This window comes from Zootoca vivipara, chromosome 11, assembly GCF_965207765.1.
Source record: "Zootoca vivipara chromosome 11, rZooViv2.hap1.1, whole genome shotgun sequence".
NCBI classification, from domain to species: Eukaryota; Metazoa; Chordata; class Lepidosauria; order Squamata; family Lacertidae; genus Zootoca; species Zootoca vivipara.
This window is the reverse complement of record NC_142594.1, coordinates 38,697,535-38,716,026: the sequence shown is the minus strand read 5'-3', so window position 1 is coordinate 38,716,026 and position 18,492 is coordinate 38,697,535. Positions and strand designations below refer to the sequence as shown.

Sequence of the window (18,492 nt, the reverse complement as noted above, 5' to 3'; positions counted from 1 at the left end):
GAGCTCCATTCGTAAGTAGAAACATTCGTAAGTCGAGTCATTCGTAAGTAGAGGTACCACTTTACTCAATGTTAAGAGGCTTCAGTGGATGAGCTACCCTCAGGAATCAGTACCCTGACTGAGATGCAGAAAGAATCCCCACTAGGGCCGTGGTAAGCTCACAAGTCCTGCAGCAAGGATGGGGAGCTGGTCCCCAGCCTGGCATTGCTGGGCTTGAGCTCCCATTAGCCCTGACCATTGACCCTGCTGGTTGGAACAGATAAGAATTGGAGTCCAGCAATAGTTGAAGAGTTGCAGTTTTCCCATCCCTGTTCTGCACTAAACATAAATTTCTTCCTTGTACACTCACATGTATAAGAATCTATATGTATCAGATGAAAAAAACGAAATCTATTTTGTAATGCAAGAATTCTTACTAAAGTAATATTGAATATACCTACAAAGAATCTTTAAAACATGCTGAGAGTCTTGTCCCCCCTTCAACAAAAATCTGAAATAACACACCCCTCTTTTTGTATTAAGAATAAACATTCCATTTAATTGCATAAAAGTACACCTGATTAAAAACAAGTACACCTTTATTAACTGATTAAAAACAATTTATTTTATTTGAACACAAAGAGTAATAATGGCTATTTTTGATGCAAAGTAGTAATAAAGCAAGATGACTTCATTATATAGCATAAAAATATAAAATATGCAATTACAAAGTAGTAATGTAGGTAAAAACGTATTCCACATTAAAAATCTGAAAAAAAATATGTACTTCACAATTTTAAACACAATGTGCAAAGTTAACTAATGTGGTATTAACCTCCAAAGTCTGCAAAATATATAGAAAGTGTAATGTTAATTACATTGCATACAGACCTGGGAATGAAGGCAGCCAATGGCAGTGAGGACTGAACTCCAAATACAGCCCTCTGCTCATTCCAATTTTTTTAAGACCCAGGAGAGGCAGAAGCAAAGCACTATGTTGTATCTCCCTTGGAAACTGAGAGATCACAATGAAAAATGCTATTTATGTAATGGTTATTTGAATTTCCTTGATCCGTTTTCAAAAGGGAGAAGATAAACATACAAAACATACTGTAATGTGGCAAATGACTTGTAGATTAAAAAATATATCAGAAACACATTTTACATTCATTTTAAAATCCTGCGTTTAATGTTCAAACTCAAGCTCAGCCTCTGCACGCTTTCATAAAGGGCGAGTGATCCCCATAAACCACTTTACTTGTATTAAGCATGCCAAAACATTAGGAAGGGCAAACAAAGAATGCCCCCAAAACGGTTCAGAGTAAGCTGTTTCAGGACCCTCTGGGATTATCAACCGTTCATCTGCTCTTTCCATACAGTACCGTACTTTAAAGCTCCATGTCGGAGCAGCCCTTATTTTTTTGCTGCGGAGTTTTCCCTATGAAAACCTGCATTTTAGCACTCAATCAAAGCAAACTTCAACCCACTGAAAGCCTGAATTGACATGTGCACCGATTGAGTGCTAAAGAGTGGAATTTTGCAGGGAAAGCTCCAGGGCAAAAACCACACATGCTTGGAGACAGAGTTTTAAAGCACAGCCTGTGTCTGGAAAGATAATCCCTCACATGAAAAGCTTAACTGTCAGCAGATTTGAATGATTACCGGTGTCTGTGGTGAAATAGCAGTTGGCACTAACTAATAATATAATTACCGATACATCTATTTAGTTCATCCAAATTATGGTTCTTGTTGAGGGTCACTATTAATAGAAAAATTAGATTTTTAAAAAATGACACAAATAAAATCAACACTGAAGCTAGGAAAAGATATTTCAGGTTTCAACTCACAGTTCATTTCCCCCTCAGGAATCACTCAGGTTTCCCAGGTTCCTTAGAACATTCATCTAAAAGCAGCGTTAAACTAAACACTGTGCTATGAGGATCAAGAACTTTCACAAGTGGTATATCAACCTTTTGTTCAAGATAAATTAGATTGTGCAGAGTCATGGCCAACATGGAATCTATGCCAAGGGACAAAAGGGGTGTATTCACTTCAATGTCACTTGGATCTGTACTAGTGAGCTGACTCACCAATGATATGATATAGTCTTCAGATTTTAGTGCAGCCAAATCCTTGGGCATGGCTTGTTCAAAAAGCTCAGCCTGACTGCCAAATTGTTCTATCATAATAGTATGCATGCGACTTCTGATTGCTGGAATTTGACGATAGTAATGGTTGAGCATTGTTTTGAAGTTCAGCTTCACCACAGCTTGCTGAGGGTGGTTCAGGGTTAAGCTTGTTTTAAGATTCTCATAGATCTCATCCACTTGTAGAATTGATATACCCTTTGATTCCACCAATTTTTGAAGTTGATTTTGATCTTCTAGTAGTCCCAGATTCAAGGCACCCCAGTTGATGGATTGTCCTGACAGTCCAGAGTTTCTTCTGAATTGGCAGAAAAGGTCCAGGAAGGAATTGGCAGCAGCATAGTTTGCTTGCAATGAACTTCCAAGAAAGGAAGCAACAGATGAATAACATACAAAATAATCAAGAGCCTGTCCCTGAGTGGCATGGTGCAGATTGATGGCACCAGCAACCTTTGGGCTTAAAACTTTCTCAAAGCTAGATAGGGTCATATTTTCAATGCGCCCATCATGCAAAACCACAGCACTGTGGAAAACACCTTTGATTGGACACTTTGGAAAGATTTTGCTGATTGAACTGATTGCTTTCTCAACCTCAGGCCAAAAAGTCACATTGCACTGCAGACTGATGATATTGCTCCACTTGTTCTGAATCTGCAAATCACTTATTTCCTTCTGCTTTTCAATGCTGGGCTTTCTCCTTGAAAGGATCGCGATGCATCCTCCTCCATTTTGAGCAATAAATCTAACAGTTTCATAGCCAAGCCCAGTGAGTCCTCCTGCGACTATGTAAACAGCATTCTGCTTAAACATCTTCCGCTTTGCTTCATGCACTGGTATGTCAGAAATATGCCTGTTCTGCCCATTGCTTTTCAGCACAGCAAATGAGACAGCCTTACAGGTAAAGTAGGATGTTATTGTGTCTATGCTCTCACTGTTTTCTGTCTGCTGAAAAACGGAAAAAGGCAAGTCCTTGAATTGCCTGAGTGGCATTGATTTCAACCAGTTACTGAAAGGCTTGTGGAAATGTTTCAGCGATGATTTCTGAAAAATGGCTGCAAGACTGAGAATACGAATTTGAAAGTTTTCATGACCACTTCCAATTAGAGTTCGCAAGTGTTCAGAATGGTGGTTCCCATCGATTACCACAACATCCTGAAGATGTGAAAGACGGACTAAGACATCTTTGGGTAATCTTTCTAGGAAGGGCAGAAAGACAAGGGCATTGCATTGAGCTACTCTTTTTTCCAGGCTGCTGTCAAGTGCTGTACATAAGGTGTTCCAGCCCAATTCCCGAGCTGACAAAGCAAGCACTTTACACAAAACCGACTGTGGTTCATCAGAAATAATGCCTAAACATCTATTCCGTTTCATCTTTGGTAACATCTGGTGCAAAATTTCCCATCCTATCCTGAAGAAGGAGACACAGGGTACAGTTTGAAAGCATGGAAATTTCTGGGTTTTGAAACACACTGCTTCTGGAATCCTGATTCTTGAAGATGCAGCCACTGGGTAGCATGAAACAATATGATCTCCCACTTTGATCTTTTTTACATCACTGCCTGTTGCAACCACCGTCCCACTGTAGTCCAGAGCCAAGAACTTGTATTTATCAATGGTCTGTGAATTCCAGTATAATGTGTTTCCAAAGTTACAGCTGGAAACACTAACAGGATAATAGTCTTCAGAATGGATACATATTTTCTCAACTTGCACTTCAACGTTGTGATTATCAAGAGAAATATCAATGTGGTCAGCTGGCTCGGCAATTAGATGTCTTACTTCATGAGGCTCAGAAGTGTAAAAAGTTGACAGCTCAGACTCTTGAAGAGACTGGGAAGGATCATTATAGGACATATCATTAACCTGTGTGCATCTAATTTCAGAAGTGTAAATTCTCCCCTGATTAATCCAGACTTCAGCATATTTATCTGCTTCATATTCTACTAAAACATCTGCTAAAATTGCTATGTCCCTTGTACTTGTTGAACCAATATCAATAATCTGAAATGTGATTTCAGTAGCTTCAAGAATGCAGGATCTTACCATGCCATACAAAGCCAAGCCAGGGTTAATGTGGTCTACATTCCTGCCTGTTGCTCTATACGTAATTATCTTGATGGAACCACGACTGTTCTTCTCCCTCAATGCAATGACAAGTTGCCGGAAAGCTTCACAACATTTGGATAAGCTTGCAACAACACTCTCAGGATTTTCTCCATTTAATCTTTGAATTCCCCACATAAACAAAACATCACTGTAGTCTTGTACATCTAGCCTAATTTTGTCCTGAGCAGCTGAATTTGAGCTTCCTAGCACCAGTAATCGCTCCCAGTCTTCATACATCAAAAACCTAGAATCTTTATGTAAATATTTTTTTAGCTGTTGAGAAACACCAGTTTTGTCAGCAAACACTGCAGCTCTGGGCACATCTCCTGAGGTTTGGATAATCCAGGAAGGGGTTACCTCTTCCCACTGATTTTCAAAAAGGAAATCACCACCACTATTGGACGTTCTCTTCAGAAGAGTGATCCCAACACGTTTAATCTCAACCAAAACAGAGCCTTGTTTATCTGTGAAGCATCCACAAAACTCTACATAGTTCTCAGTAGACTTACTTGTTTTCAGATATATCATCATTTCCTCTTCCAAAGGTCGGACAATTACAAGGCTGCCTATGTTGGAAGGAAACCCTGTACAGTTGTTCCTGGTTTTTGTGGTCATCACAGCAGTCATTTGCAGAAAGCAGTCTAATATCACTGGGTGAATAAAATACTTGTGCAGTTCTTCCCTGGTTTGTTCGTTCACCTTAATGGTGGTTATGGCTTCCTTCAGTTCTTCACAATAAAACAAATCACATAGCTGCTTGAATACTGAATCATACTGAAATCCAAAACGAGATAATGCTTCGTATATTTCATCCTTTCTGACAATTGATTTACACCGCTGAGAAACATGTCTATATGAAATGTGATTTTCTTCAAGAAAGGTTTCTTGGTTCCATGTGGTCTGTCCAGATGCATATACCGCGCCAGATGAGGACAGTATTTTGAAATATTTTGTTTCCTTTTGTGATACCACTTTTAGCTTCAAATCATGAGAATTTTCATTTAAAACACAAGGCGATTCAAACTTCACGCTCATCTGAGACAAACTTAAGGGCTCCTTCCTTCCTGAGCTAGCCATCACAGCTGACAAAGCAAGTTCAACAAAAAAGGCACCAGGAACCAGAGCAACACCATTGAGCTTGTGCTCGTACAGATATGGAGTCACTGTTTGAGATATGGAATACTTGAATTCTGAACTGTCATTGCTGACATTATGAATTGACAGGTGGTTTGTGTTCGGCTTGGTTTGAGTTGGCTGCTGGAGCACGTTTAAAAATGACATGAGCTTCTTGTGATCAAATTGATACCTGGGATAGGCTGCTGGTACACTCTGATATCCTGCATAGATGTGCTCCCAATCTGGATTGACTCCCAATTCAAAAAGGCCTTTAACAAGTGTGAGAAGTGTCATATACTCTTTGTCAAGGTGCAAGGAAGGAAAAACTTTAGCTTGTGTCCCTAATGCTTCAATTATATATCTTTTCAGTGCACTCTGGGGACCAATTTCCACAAATACAGGATCATCTCTGCTTTTTGCTGCAGTTGTTATAGCCTCTGCAAAAAAAACAGGATCCCGAAGCTGTCTGGCCCAGTAGGTACCTGTAACAAAATCACCATCTGAAACGGCCTTCCCTGTTGCTGTGGAAATTAGGTCAATCTCTGGCTTCCCTTTCTTCAATTCTGATAGATTTTCTACTACCTCAGTTAGTACTGGATCCATCATTTGGCTGTGATATGCAGCTGGCACATTTAAAACATGAAGAAAGATGTTTCTTTTACTGAAGTGCTCAGCCAGATCTTTCTGAATGGCGTGGACAGACGCTTCATCTCCTGATAATGTGCAAGACAAAGGACTGTTAAACGCTGCAACGCAGACTTTCCCGGAATATTCACCAAGGGCTGCTGACAACTCCGCAACGGGAATGTTGCCAACCACCAGCATTCTCCCTCCAGTGACTTTAGCCTGCAGCCTGCTCCTGTGGTAGATGACTTTGATAGCATCTTTCAGGGAAATCAGTCCAGCACAATGGGCAGCAGCTACTTCGCCAACTGAATGGCCAACAGCAGCAATTGGCTTAATGCCCCAGTGTCGCAGGAGTGTAACCAAGGCCACCTGCAGTGTAAAGAGCAAGGGCTGGGCAACTTCAGGCCTGGACAAATCTTTGTATTCATTTTCTTTTGATTTTAGGATTCCTGTGGGAAGGTATTCTAGAAACAGCCTTTCTATTTCTTTGCATTTGTCTCTAAACACTGGCTCAGACTGTAGCAATATCTCAGGTATCCCTTTCAGACCCAGACCGTTACCACAGAATACAAAAATTAACTCTGGCGGTTTCTTCAGCGGAGCTGTTTCCAATTCAGCCGCAGGGGAAAGCTGTTGCTCTAGTTTCTGTAGTGAAGATGCCACAAAGGCTTTTCTGTACTTATAGTTTATATGGCTTCTTCTACAAGCTGATGTATAGGCCAGATTTGGGAGTGTTACAGAATCACTTGTGCTGATGTGTCTAGTTGTGTCTTCTATCGCCTGTTTGAGAGAATTTCCTGAAGCTGCCGAAATGACAAATAATTCGAGAGGCCTTCGGACTGGAGAAATGACCTGGGTTTGTTTAAACTGTCTGACAACCACATGGGCATTGGTGCCCCCAAATCCAAAACAGTTGATCCCAGCAACTCTGCCGAAATCACTGGACTCCTCCCACTTCTCCACTGTTGTTGGGATGGAGAGATTCAATTTCTCTGTATTTATGCTGCTGGTGCTCTCTGAAAAGTGCAAGGATGGGACTATCTTCCCATGGTGCATCATGAGAAGAACTTTGATTAAGCTTGCTGCCCCAGCAGCTGACTCTGTGTGCCCAATGTTCCCTTTAACGGAGCCAATCTTGAGAGGGGGCAGATTAGGAGACCTATTTTTACCAATGACATTACTTAAGCTCTCTGCCTCAACAGGATCTCCTGCAGGTGTCCCTGTGCCATGTGCTTCAATATATTGCACAACAGATGGATCAACACGATCTGGGTAGATGCTGAGCAGCAACTTCTCCTGTTCCTCTTGAGATGGTCTGGTGATCGGTGTGACAGATCTTCCATTCTGGTTGACTGCACTCATGCTGATGACACCCCATATTTTGTTGAAGTCTTCCTGCGCCTATTTTAAAGAAGATGAAAAGAGGTAAAGAAGAAGAAGAAGAGTTTGGATTTGATATCCCGCTTTATCACTGCCCGAAGGAGTCTCAAAGCGGCTAACATTCTCCTTTCCCTTCCTCCCCTACAACAAACACTCTGTGAGGTGGGTGGGGCTGAGAGACTTCAGAGAAGTGTGACTAGCCCAAGGTCACCCAGCAGCTGCATGCGGAGGAGCGGAGACGTGAACCCGGTTCCCCAGATTACGAGTCTACCGCTCTTAGCCGCACACCACACTGGCTCTTCTTAAAGTTGGGATGACAAACACAGCCAGTCCCGTTTCTATACTCATACCTTCTTTAACGATTTCAGCAAAATAACTCCACAACCTTCTCCCCGTCCATAGCCATCGGCTTTTATAGAAAAGGGTTTGCTGACTCCTTCAGGGGATAGCATCTTTGCTTTACTAAGAGCTACGAAGACCTGTGGTTCCATTATGCAGCTCACTCCTCCACAAAGAGCAGCTTCGCAGTCTCCTGTAGGGTAAAATAATGAATGCATTTCTGTTCAGCATGAGGCTCAGTATTTAGTCTTCTGAAAAGATTACATTGGTATACAAACACACACATCTACCTGCCCCTCCAAACTTAAGGGTATTCTGTTAAAGGGATCCGGGGGTGTGGATCTTGTCTGAAGCCCAGGGCAGGGCTTGGGCCATGGTTGACTCTTTCCGGACTCCCTGCGTGAGGGGCAGGAGTCAGATAAAGTCGGGTCAATCCAATGCATAAGCGAATACCGCTCACATTCTGTAACCAATAAAGTTGTGGCCTAAACTCGCCCAATAACATTTAACCTAATATCTGTGTCCTTGTGCCTCATTCATCAATGAGGAGGTGGTCTCGACACACAACAGTAAGTCTCTCATTGTTTCTGGGGGCAAATCTGTTGTTCTCTTTAAAATGTTCTAGTGTGAGTAAAGCAAATGTCTACATCTTGTCACTAAATTAATATAAAATTATTTCCCTAACTTATGGTTAGCTATATCATTCCTATAAGCTCTTTTCTCTCTCACTTCCATTCAATGCTTGCCTATTGGAGTTTATGGTCTGTGAGGCAACATCCCTAAATTACAAAATGCACCCTGTGTGACATGACATAATATAACTGGTCCGCAATAAGCATAGTGTAAGGAATAAATCCCAGAATTATACTTTGAAATATGTCAGTCTTATTTGTGAGTGCCTGTGCCTGTGGCCTTCAGAAGGCTGGGGGGTTGGGGGGGGGGAGGCTTTCACAACATACTAACTTCAGACCTTTCCAGAAACATATCCCAATATTTTACTGTGCCTTGCAACTCATGCTGCTAGTTGGGGAATAAAATATGAGAGCCAATATCGCATGGAGTGGGGACTTGTTTGCCACTTTGAGGTCCTTAGAGGAAAGGAAAAATATGAACGAATGAAAAACTATTAGATCTAATTACCTTGTTTAATTGCATGCAAAGCAAAGTGCAAAGCATAATTAAATGAGGAGCAAGCCGTGTCGATAGCAACCGATGGCCCAGTCAGGTTAAATGTATATGAAATCCGGTTAGCAGCTATGCTCATTGCTGTCCCAGTGCCATCATAGTGGCTTGCTTCAGTGACGTTTCTGCCACTCATTAGCCTGTAGTCTTGATTCATCATACCTGTGAATACCAAAGATGTACTGTGTTACCAGCATAGTACATTGAGAATACAGTACTCCTTCTGAACAACTTGATTGCATTTATTGCTCTAGATCTGCCACACACAACATGCTTCAATCTACACCACAAAATTAGGCTTTCCATTGAGTCATCTACGTAAGGGAATGCTACACAGGTATTCAGATTTGTGAGTTCTGATCAGCTAAGTGGATAGACTTTGAGTTGTGAGACCAGGGTTTTAAAAAAAATCCACCATAAATTGCATTTTCTAGCTCTCTGCTAATCTCTCCGCAGGTCTCCAGTGTATAAAATCTGAATGCAGTTCACCTACCTAACAGGGTTGCAGTACAAATGATCATGTTTTACAAGTGTGTTTTACATATATCACTAATAATATGAAAACCATATGATTCCTCAAATCTGAATATTGGAAATACTGCATAAAAGTTCCTTTATAGCATAGGATTATTTATGTTTTATTTACTATAAAATCCATATTTACATGTTCTATTCAAAGCATCTGATAGTCACAGATTTTCTTTTAATGATCATAAAGTCCACCAGCTCTCTTAATACACTAGACTTTATTTTTAAAACTGCAAATAATGTAACTGATTAATCACCATCATGTTTCTTTCTTGAGTTATATCTAGTTTGTTTCTTGAGTTATATCAGTTTAAACTTTCTGTAGCTTGTAATGCTTTTAAGCACAGTTATATTTACTGTCTAGACAACTTCACATTTTCTTCAAAAATTTTGTGAAGTGGGCGGTAGATACTCTCGGTTGTCTTTAACAGTGGGCTGAATTACATTAACATGTGTTACCTGTTGACATCAATTAAAGTTCATTTGTTCAATAAATATTGATATGTTGAACCCATTTTTCAAATGTTCTGATGTATATTTGGGTGCTACCTTTCCCTTACCAATCACTTTTTGGGGTTTTTTAAGAGATCTGCAAATGAACCTTAAGTGTTCATAAGACTTCATTAACACACCACCACAATAGGAAAACTCTATTCAGAACTGAGTTGGATCTAAGCTAATGGGATTTACTCCCAAGTAAGTGTGTATAGGATTGCATCCTAAGCGAGTTGTATAGACCAGCCCTATATGTTCCAGTCTATGCTCCTAAATTAGTACAACTGCTTTAAGCTTCAAATTATCATCTCACCAACAAAAACTCCTGTTTTTGAACCGCTTATGTTTTCTCTAGGGACTCCTGCATCTTCCAGTGCTCTATATGTGCATTCCAGGAGTAATTTCTGCTGGGGATCCATACGCTCAGCTTCCACATCATTAATTCCAAAAAGCCTGTTGTCAAATGCATTAAACCTACAAAACAGAAGCCAGATATTAACATTGTAAGTAGGAGAAAATAATATGCAACCAACTCATGGCACATTCATTACTAAGACAATCAAGTATTTTCACTTCTAAAATATTATTTCCATTAATCATTTTAAAATAAAGGGCTTTACTAATTTGGGCATTTGTTCTTCGGGAAGGTAAAATGAAAACGGAAGAAAATTTAGAGCCACTACTTAATACTTATTGCGGCAGCTAGACTGGTGACTGGGAGCGGCCGCCGAGACCACATAACACCAGTCTTGAAAGACCTACATTGGCTCCCAGTATGTTTCCGAGCACAATTCAAAGTGTTGGTGCTGACCTTTAAAGCCCTGAATGGCCTTAGTCCAGTATACCTGAAGGAGCGTCTCCACCCCCATCATTCTGCCCAGACACTGAGGTCCAGCGCCGAGGGCCTTCTGGCGGTTCTCTCATTGCGAGAAGCCAAGTTACAGGGAACCAGGCAGAGGGCCTTCTCGGTAGTGGCGCCCACCCTGTGGACGCCCTCCCATCAGATGTCAAAGAGAACAACAACTACCAGACTTTTAGAAGACATCTGAAGGCAGCCCTGTTTAGGGAGACTTTTAATGTTTAATAGATTATTGTATTGTATTTTTCTGTTGGAAGCCGCCCAGAGTGGCTGGGGAGGCCCAGCCAGATGGGCGGGGTATAAATAACAAATTGTTGTTGTTGCGGTTGCTGTTGTTATAGGATAGTGGACATAAATATTTGTACAAATGGATCCAAAGTACCATGAGTAGAGGGTGAAAATGTAGGGGTGCTGTTAACTGAACCTTTATTCTAGCAAAAGGCTATATTAAACACATGGTAAATAAAGTTACAAGCTTTATCATTCAGAGAAGCGCTCAAAGGTTTTGAAAGGCGCTAGTGGAAAGTCTTGTGCAAGAGTTCTTGCAAATGAAAGGACTTATTTAGAGTTACGACTACACTCTTCTGTTGAATCAGAAACAGACCTTCCATAAAGGAAAGAGGACTTTCTACTAGAGCAGGGTAGGAAGGCAAAAGTCCTCTTCTGCTACCTCACAAATGGCATTCAAGTGTTCACTGCTTAAAACGCCTGTTCCACTTAGTTATCCTGAGTAATAGTCACTGATGGACAAATTTCTATGATCTGATTCTTTTTCAAAGCTGGTTTTAAGCCAGTGTCCACCATCTCACCCACCCATGTGCTGTAACCACGAATTCCACAAATAATTTACACACTGTGTAATCAAGTACTCTCTTTGGTCTTCCAACCTTAAGATTAAGAAACAATTTGCAGTAAATTCTATTTCCATATAAACTGACTTAAATAGTTACGTAGTTCAGGCTGCAATCCTATACCCAGTTAACCTGGGAGCAATGCCCAGGAACTATACCATCCAGGGGACAATCATATTAGGCTAAAACAAAACTGCTTCAGACCTGTAGCACCAAAACCATTTTTGCTTCCTACCAATGACTGGTATCACACACAGAAATGTGTCTTTGGAATGTATTATCTATTTTTCTATTTTCCTTAACATACACCAAATGTGTATTTTTCGGCAAATTACTTTACAATAAAAAATATTTAAAACAGTTTAGTTTTCTGCTTTTTTGGAGCTGATTCACAGTTTATTTTCCACCATCCTGTGATTAAGCGTTAATACTTACTCATCGGTAAAAGCGGCATGTCTTGTGTTCGTCTTTCCTGGTTTGTGACTGTCCGGATCATACCAGCTTTTGGTTTCAAATCTTTCTGGAGGTATTTCTATAACACAGTTTCTGCCTTCTACTAGAACTCGCCAGAAATTATCAATTCCTTCACCTGTTGCAAAATATTATTTTAAATAACTGGAATTTACTTCCCAATAGTTTAATTATTAAAATAGAAACTTAAATTATTTTGGTGTGATCCGTTTGACAGAAATTACAGTGGAACCTCGGTTGTCAAACGTAATCCATTCTGGAAGACCGTTTGACTTCCAAAACGTTTGACCATCAAGGCGCAATGGGCAGCCAGCAAAGTCCATTGAGAAAATGGAGAATCGCGCCTCGATGGTTGAACATTTTGGAAGTTGAATGTTCGAAAATGGAAGCATTCACTTCCGGGTTATTGGTGTTCGGGTTCCAAATCGTTTGGCTACTGAGATGCTCAAAAATTGAAGTTCCACTGTATAAGGCAATTAAAAAAATTCTAAGTAAATAACACAACATGATAGCTCAGCCAGTAGAGCATGAGACTCTTAATCTTAGGGTCATGGCTTTGAGCCCCATGTTTGGCAAAATGATTCCTGCATTGCAGGGGCTTAAACTAGACGACCCTCTTGGTCCCTTCCAGTTCTATGATATTATGATTCTATACAGGGGCGTCTTAGCCATAGAGGCTACTGGCGCAAGGCGCCACGATGGCAAGTTCTGGAGGGCGCCTCCACCATGCTGCCAGAGGAGCCGCCTCAAGCCCTGCCAGCAGCATTGCCCTCAGCCGCCTCTTCTCAGGCTGTGGGCGCTGTTGCGGGGAAGCTGGCCGTGAGCCTCTCGTCGGCGTGGCAGCCAGGGCTCCCTGGACGGCAGCGCCGCACAGCTGCTTCTGCCGAGCAGGCAGAGCACAGCTGGCAGCGTCCCTGCCTATCAGGCTGCCCCCTCCGGTGACCCGCCGCGCCTGGCCCTGCCCGGCGGAGCGCGAGTCCGGCCTCGGTCCTGCCGGCAGTGGGCAAGAAGCAGAAGGCACACCATGGCGGTGTGTGTGGGGAGTGAGGTGGGCTGCAGAGGGGCCCGAGGGAGAGGTGCTGTCCGCCCGGAGGGAAACATGGGGGTAGGGGGCGCCTGAGGAATCCCTGCACCATGGTGCCAGATAACCTTAAGACGCCTGTGATTCTATATTATTTTATCATAGAACTGTATATCAGAAGTGTGCATCCATGATTCAGCTGTACCACGTGAGACAATACTGATTATGATCATTAAAAGACTGCTGTATGACTGCTGCGGTATCATTGCACTAGAAGTATAATCATATTCCCTGTTAGTTCTGATATAAAGATCTCTGGTAGCACCCACTACACGTTGACCTAAACTTAATACTGTATGTAATTCAAATGAGCAGTGCTCACCTCCAGGAAAATTGCATCCGATCCCCACAATGGCAATTTCATCCTCAGTTTCCATCAGTTCTTACTTTTATTCTGAAAAGTATAAAATAATTAGTTCCATGAATCCACATCTAAAATTAAAATATGTTTCCCCAGCAGGGTGAGCGCTGCACTGCAGGGGGGTTGGACTAGATGGCCCTTGGGGTTCCTTCCAACTCTACAATGATCTGATTCTATGATTTCTGTGTGGTCATTTGGGGATAATCCTTAGGGAGCATAATGTCAACGACTAATCATTATTGGCTTAATTAATGGCAAGCACCTACCAGAAAGTGGGCATTTAGATGTGTTTTGCAAAGGATAGAATAGAGGAAGGTGTGCTGCTATTAGAATATAAAGGATTTCAAATTTCTACCCAGCATGCCCACAGCAAATAAACTATTTGGGTCCCAGATACTTGTAAACTGCAAATATTAAAATAAAAATGCAAAAAAATTGAAGAAACAGGCAATATTCTTATGTAAAGTAAACATGTACAACAATCAAAGTCATCAATACATACAGCAGTATGTTATTCAAACTCACCTCCAGTTGTTTTAATGTACCCAGCTTTTTGAAGTTTGCTGGTGAAATCTGTGCTGTGTATACACTGAAGTTTGCTAAGTAGCTATTTATTAGTGCTAGAACTGCTGAGATTTCCTTTCTGCTTTCATTTATAAAGGTTTCGAATTGACTTGCCCATTTTTTTTCATGGCAACCTTTCCATTACAGCATGCTTGGGAAGTTCCCATCACAGTGCAACTTTCAGATTTTGCTTTCCAATTGAATTCAGACTTCTGCTTCTCCAAAATGATGTCATCTGACCAAACCAAATTATTTTTCCCACATTGCATTGATGAATTCTTAGCTGTAAGTCCAATGTACTATGTACATACAGCATAATAATACATACTATCTTTCTCTCTCCATACATTCAGATCTCTCTCTCTCTCTCTCTCTCTCTCTCTCTCTCTCTCTCTCTCTCTCTCTCTCTCTCTGTGTGTGTGTGTGTGTGTGTGAGAGAGAGAGAGAGAGAGAGAGAGAGAGAGAGAGAGAGAGAGAGAGAGATGTGTGTGTATACACACATATATCTACACACACACACAAACACAAACACACAATTACAGCATTTACCTAAGATGAACAATGAAGTATTTCACTCAAATAATACATAGGGCAAAACAGAATAAACTCAGCTTCTGGGAGTCATAGTTTATAATTCCTGTGATAATACCTTCTAATGTGATTAACTGCAAAAAAGTATGAGGCTAAATCATTGTATCCATTAGGATTTACAGAGTTTAAAGTGAAAATCCAGTAAGCCTTACACTTACATAATACTAAGTGTGGAACTTGTTCTTTGAAATGAGACATATGATGCTGTCCTAGGACAAAACATTCAGCTGTTTGGGAGTATGTTTGGACAATATATGTAGTTAACAGAGCTTTTATGGTATTAATGTGAATCTTGCTCTTCTGCTCACTAATCTGACTTATTACTGCTCTACTGGTTTGTTCTGCATATGGTTTTTTGGAGTGCCAACACCTGTTTTGTGGCTGCCTATATGTCCTTTTGGTTCTGGCACTCACAACACTCTTATCAATATATGAGACTCTAATCACATTTTTTAAAATAAAAAAAGGATTGCCTACATATATTAACAATCAACGCCACAAAAATAGCAGATGGATAATAGGTGTAACATATTCAGGCAGGTTTCCTACCCAGCTGCTTGATCACTCACATTTGGAAGATTTCACCTTGAGGTATTTGCCGTATAAGCAGCTTTTTGCATGCAGTGCAACTATTCTCTCCTTGTGGACGGTTGTGGTCTTGGTAGTAAGAGTTGGCCTGCCTTGTGGTAAGGGAAAAGGCTTGGACTAGTCAAGTGATACAGTTCTTTCCTGCTCCCTGTTCTAAATCCTTGTTCTAGTATGATAAAATGCTGTAGTTTAAAGCCATCTTTCCCAACCTGGTGCTCTTCAGATGTTTTTGGCTACAACTCCCATAAACCCCACTGCCATCTTAGCTGGGACTGATGGGAGTTGTAGCCCAAAAATCTGGAAGGCACCAGGTTTGGGAAGACTCATCTCAAGTACTGCATCATGGGATTTATTCTAAGGTTACCAGATTTTTTTTTTCAATGAATCTGCCCCCCCCTTTTTTTTTTGAAGCTGAGTAGCAACAGGGAGTCAGTAGTGGGGATGGTGCGGCAAAAGACCCTGGGCCCAAGCACACATGCATATTGTATAAAGGTGCAAAGCCCTTTCGCACCCTGTGAAACATAAATGTGTAGAGTTTTTTTTAAAAAAAACTGGCCAATGGCGCACTGCCCACCTGTAACTCCTGAGCCTTCCCCAATCTTCTTCCCCCTTCCCCCTTTGTTTTGACAGATTGGGGGGGAGGCTCGGGAGTCGAAGGCGGGTGGCTGTTGCCCAGGAGGGGCGCAAGGCGCATGGTTTCTCTCCCAGGCAATGTCCAAAGCCCTTCTTTTGCACCCTGTGAAACATAAATGCCCGTAGTTTTTAAAAATTGAGTATCAGTACATTAAGGCGTGAGACGATTATTGTAACCAACTTGCAGAAACAGCTACCAACAGTTTAGGAATGCAGCAGTTCTGCTGTGGCAAGAGCAGAGGTTGGAGGCATCCTCCCTTTGAGATGGAGTCTCTTCCTTTAACTGATGATTAACAATGTAGTCACAGCGTAATGAACCTGAGGATCCTCCCAGCTCCCACACAAATAAGATGTTTTCAGAAGAGCATAGAAGCTCTCCTGTTTGCACACCAGCATTTTGCTTCCGACAGTGGCTAACCAGATGCCTCTGGAAAGTTTGTAAGCTCCCGTTGCTCGGTCCCTGCTCCTGCCAACCTAGCAGTTCGAAACTATGTCAAAGTGCAAATACATAAATAGGTACCGCTCCGGCGGGAAAGTAAACAGCGTTTCCATGCACTGCTCTGGTTCACCAGAAGCACCTTAGTCATGCTGGTCACATGAACCGGAAGCTGTATGACGGCTCCCTCGGCCAATAATGCGAGATGAGCGAGACAACCCCAGAGTCGTTCACGACTGGACCTAACAGTCAGGGGTCCCTTTACCTTTACCTCTTTTCGTCCATGGATCACAGGGCAGTTTACAATATAAAAACACAAAAGTACATAATGTAATAAGAAACACAGCAATATCCCCGTGCCCCTCACCTTCTCCGGAGGATTGAGGGAGCCCTCTGAACATTGGGGGGGGGCTGGTTCCTTAAAAAAAAGTTCAGGGGGCCCCCAGGAGCTGGTGCTCTTGCCCCACACAGTTCAAAAGGCCTGGGTGAAGAGGAATGTTTTCACCTGGCACCTATAAATATGTAATTTTGAAGGCGCCAGGCTTTGAAATTCCTGCAGTATCATGCTTCAGCTAAAGGGCAATTCCGCTTGCTCTACTCATGTTCTCTGGGACACATATGCCTGCAAATATGCATCTTTATCCTAAGTATATCATATAGCATTAAGATCAGTGCATTTGTTAAAGAAAAAAAAGGTGCCAGTACTCAGTTTGGCTGGATCATGCCCAATATCCTTATGGAAATTATGAAACAATTGTTATGCCGCCCTATAAAACGAAAAGAAGATCTTATTATGGAAAAAAATGTTACTGAGCCATCTTCAATAAGAGCATCCTGGGCACATTGAAAAAAAGCAGCTGAATAACTTTGTAGGTGTAAATAAAGCATATTATGTAAGTTTCTAGCAAGCAACACACAAGTAAAATATTATATGCTCAACGACTTTATGATTTCAGATAACTTCTGATGTGCATACACACACACACACACACACACACACACACACACACACACACACACCATCTATGTGTGATGGGAGCAAACTGGTCCTGGGTGCCCTTTTCTCCAAAATATTGTCAATAAAAGTCATGTTCAAATTAATCAGAGTGTAACTGTATAGCTACAGAACAGAATGTTATCTTTTCCAAGTAGAAAAGACTGGATTGTTCAATCTACATTACACACACACACACACACCAAACATTCTTAGCAGATACTCATATAAACAGAAAGCTTGCAAGACATACACATAATGTACAATAGTAGTATAGAGAACAGCTTGTAGCATTCTGTTTACATGTTTAAGATATACCATACAACAAACACAAGCACACATATATAAAGTCCATGCTTTTTTTAATGCACATCTCCATTTTGTTTGTTTCTGCAACAAATACTTCCTCTGTTTCAATAACACCTACCTTAGGCATGGATTTCCCAGGTTCCATGTGCTCTTTATAAGAATCGATTACTGTATCAGTAACAGTACATTGTCAACGAATCCCCAGTCCTTACTCTCTGTACAAAATCCGATGGCTTCCTTAGTTGTCCTTCAGATTTTCTAGACGCATTCAGGCTAGGCTGTCTGGTTATACCAGATCAGGTATAATGCTTAATTGGCAAGTAAAGAGCACGTGGTTTTGTACACTGCCGTAAAACTGTCTTTCAACATTCAGAGATCACAGAAGCTAATGAAACATGAATAGGATTTAGAAAGATAAGATTGTTGCGGCAGAAGCAACAGCCTCAGACCACCCAATGAATAATGAGATCCTAGGCAATATAAATAAATCTTACTTTTTTAGCACAGTGCATAACACTATCATAATTATAAGTGTCCCATATTGTAATAGGCAGAGATTGTTTTTACTGGTCAGTTGCTGCAACTCATATATGTTAAGGAAAGAGAGCCAGTTGTCAGTATATGCCATCTCCACCCTGACCAGCCCCCTAAATGCTAAATGTATAATTGCCAGTCATGTCCCTCTGTGTTTTTAAAATAAGAAGTAATCAACTTTTTGTGGGTTGAGGGCTGCAGCCCTTGGGGGAAAGTGGAGGTAGGCAGAGCTGTAACTACAGGGGGGGGATTATTCAGGTTGCTTGCCCCGGGCGAAGTCTCCAGAGGGGGCACATTTGAGGCTCCCAGCCTGTGTGTGTG

The 18,492-nt window shown here is 41.4% G+C and overlaps 1 protein-coding gene across 4 annotated transcripts; it reads right to left on the bottom strand.

Annotated features, from left to right (window-relative positions):
• Positions 1-560: 560 nt before the first annotated feature.
• Positions 561-17,897, bottom strand: LOC118091644 (uncharacterized). 4 transcript variants are annotated; one of them, XM_035128755.3, is made up of 7 exons: positions 17,756-17,897; positions 13,484-13,555; positions 12,045-12,198; positions 10,213-10,373; positions 8,835-9,038; positions 7,706-7,887; positions 561-7,376 (listed from the first exon to the last, which is right to left on the bottom strand). In XM_035128755.3, the coding sequence occupies exons 2-7, from the start codon at positions 13,536-13,538 to the stop codon at positions 1,848-1,850; spliced, it is 6,285 nt and encodes a 2,094-aa protein (XP_034984646.2). In that variant the 5' UTR covers positions 13,539-13,555; positions 17,756-17,897; the 3' UTR covers positions 561-1,847. The 4 variants fall into 4 exon arrangements, with proteins under 4 accessions (XP_034984646.2, XP_034984645.2, XP_060136836.2 ...); XM_035128754.3 differs by lacking the exon at positions 17,756-17,897 and adding an exon at positions 14,048-14,172; XM_060280853.2 differs by lacking the exon at positions 12,045-12,198 and having other exon boundaries at positions 17,756-17,886.
• Positions 17,898-18,492: the final 595 nt, after the last annotated feature.

What these genes read in the sequence shown, in the direction of transcription:
- LOC118091644 (XM_035128755.3), bottom strand. Translation starts at nt 13,538, where the DNA reads ATGGAAACTGAGGATGAAATTGCCATTGTGGGGATCGGATGCAATTTT. An exon ending in CATGCCGCTTTTACCGATGA is followed by an intron (nt 10,374 to 12,044) that starts GTAAGTATTAAC and finishes TCTGTTTTGTAG; the next exon opens with GTTTAATGCATTTGACAACA. An exon ending in AAAAACAGGAGTTTTTGTTG is followed by an intron (nt 9,039 to 10,212) that starts GTGAGATGATAA and finishes TGGTATTCACAG; the next exon opens with GTATGATGAATCAAGACTAC.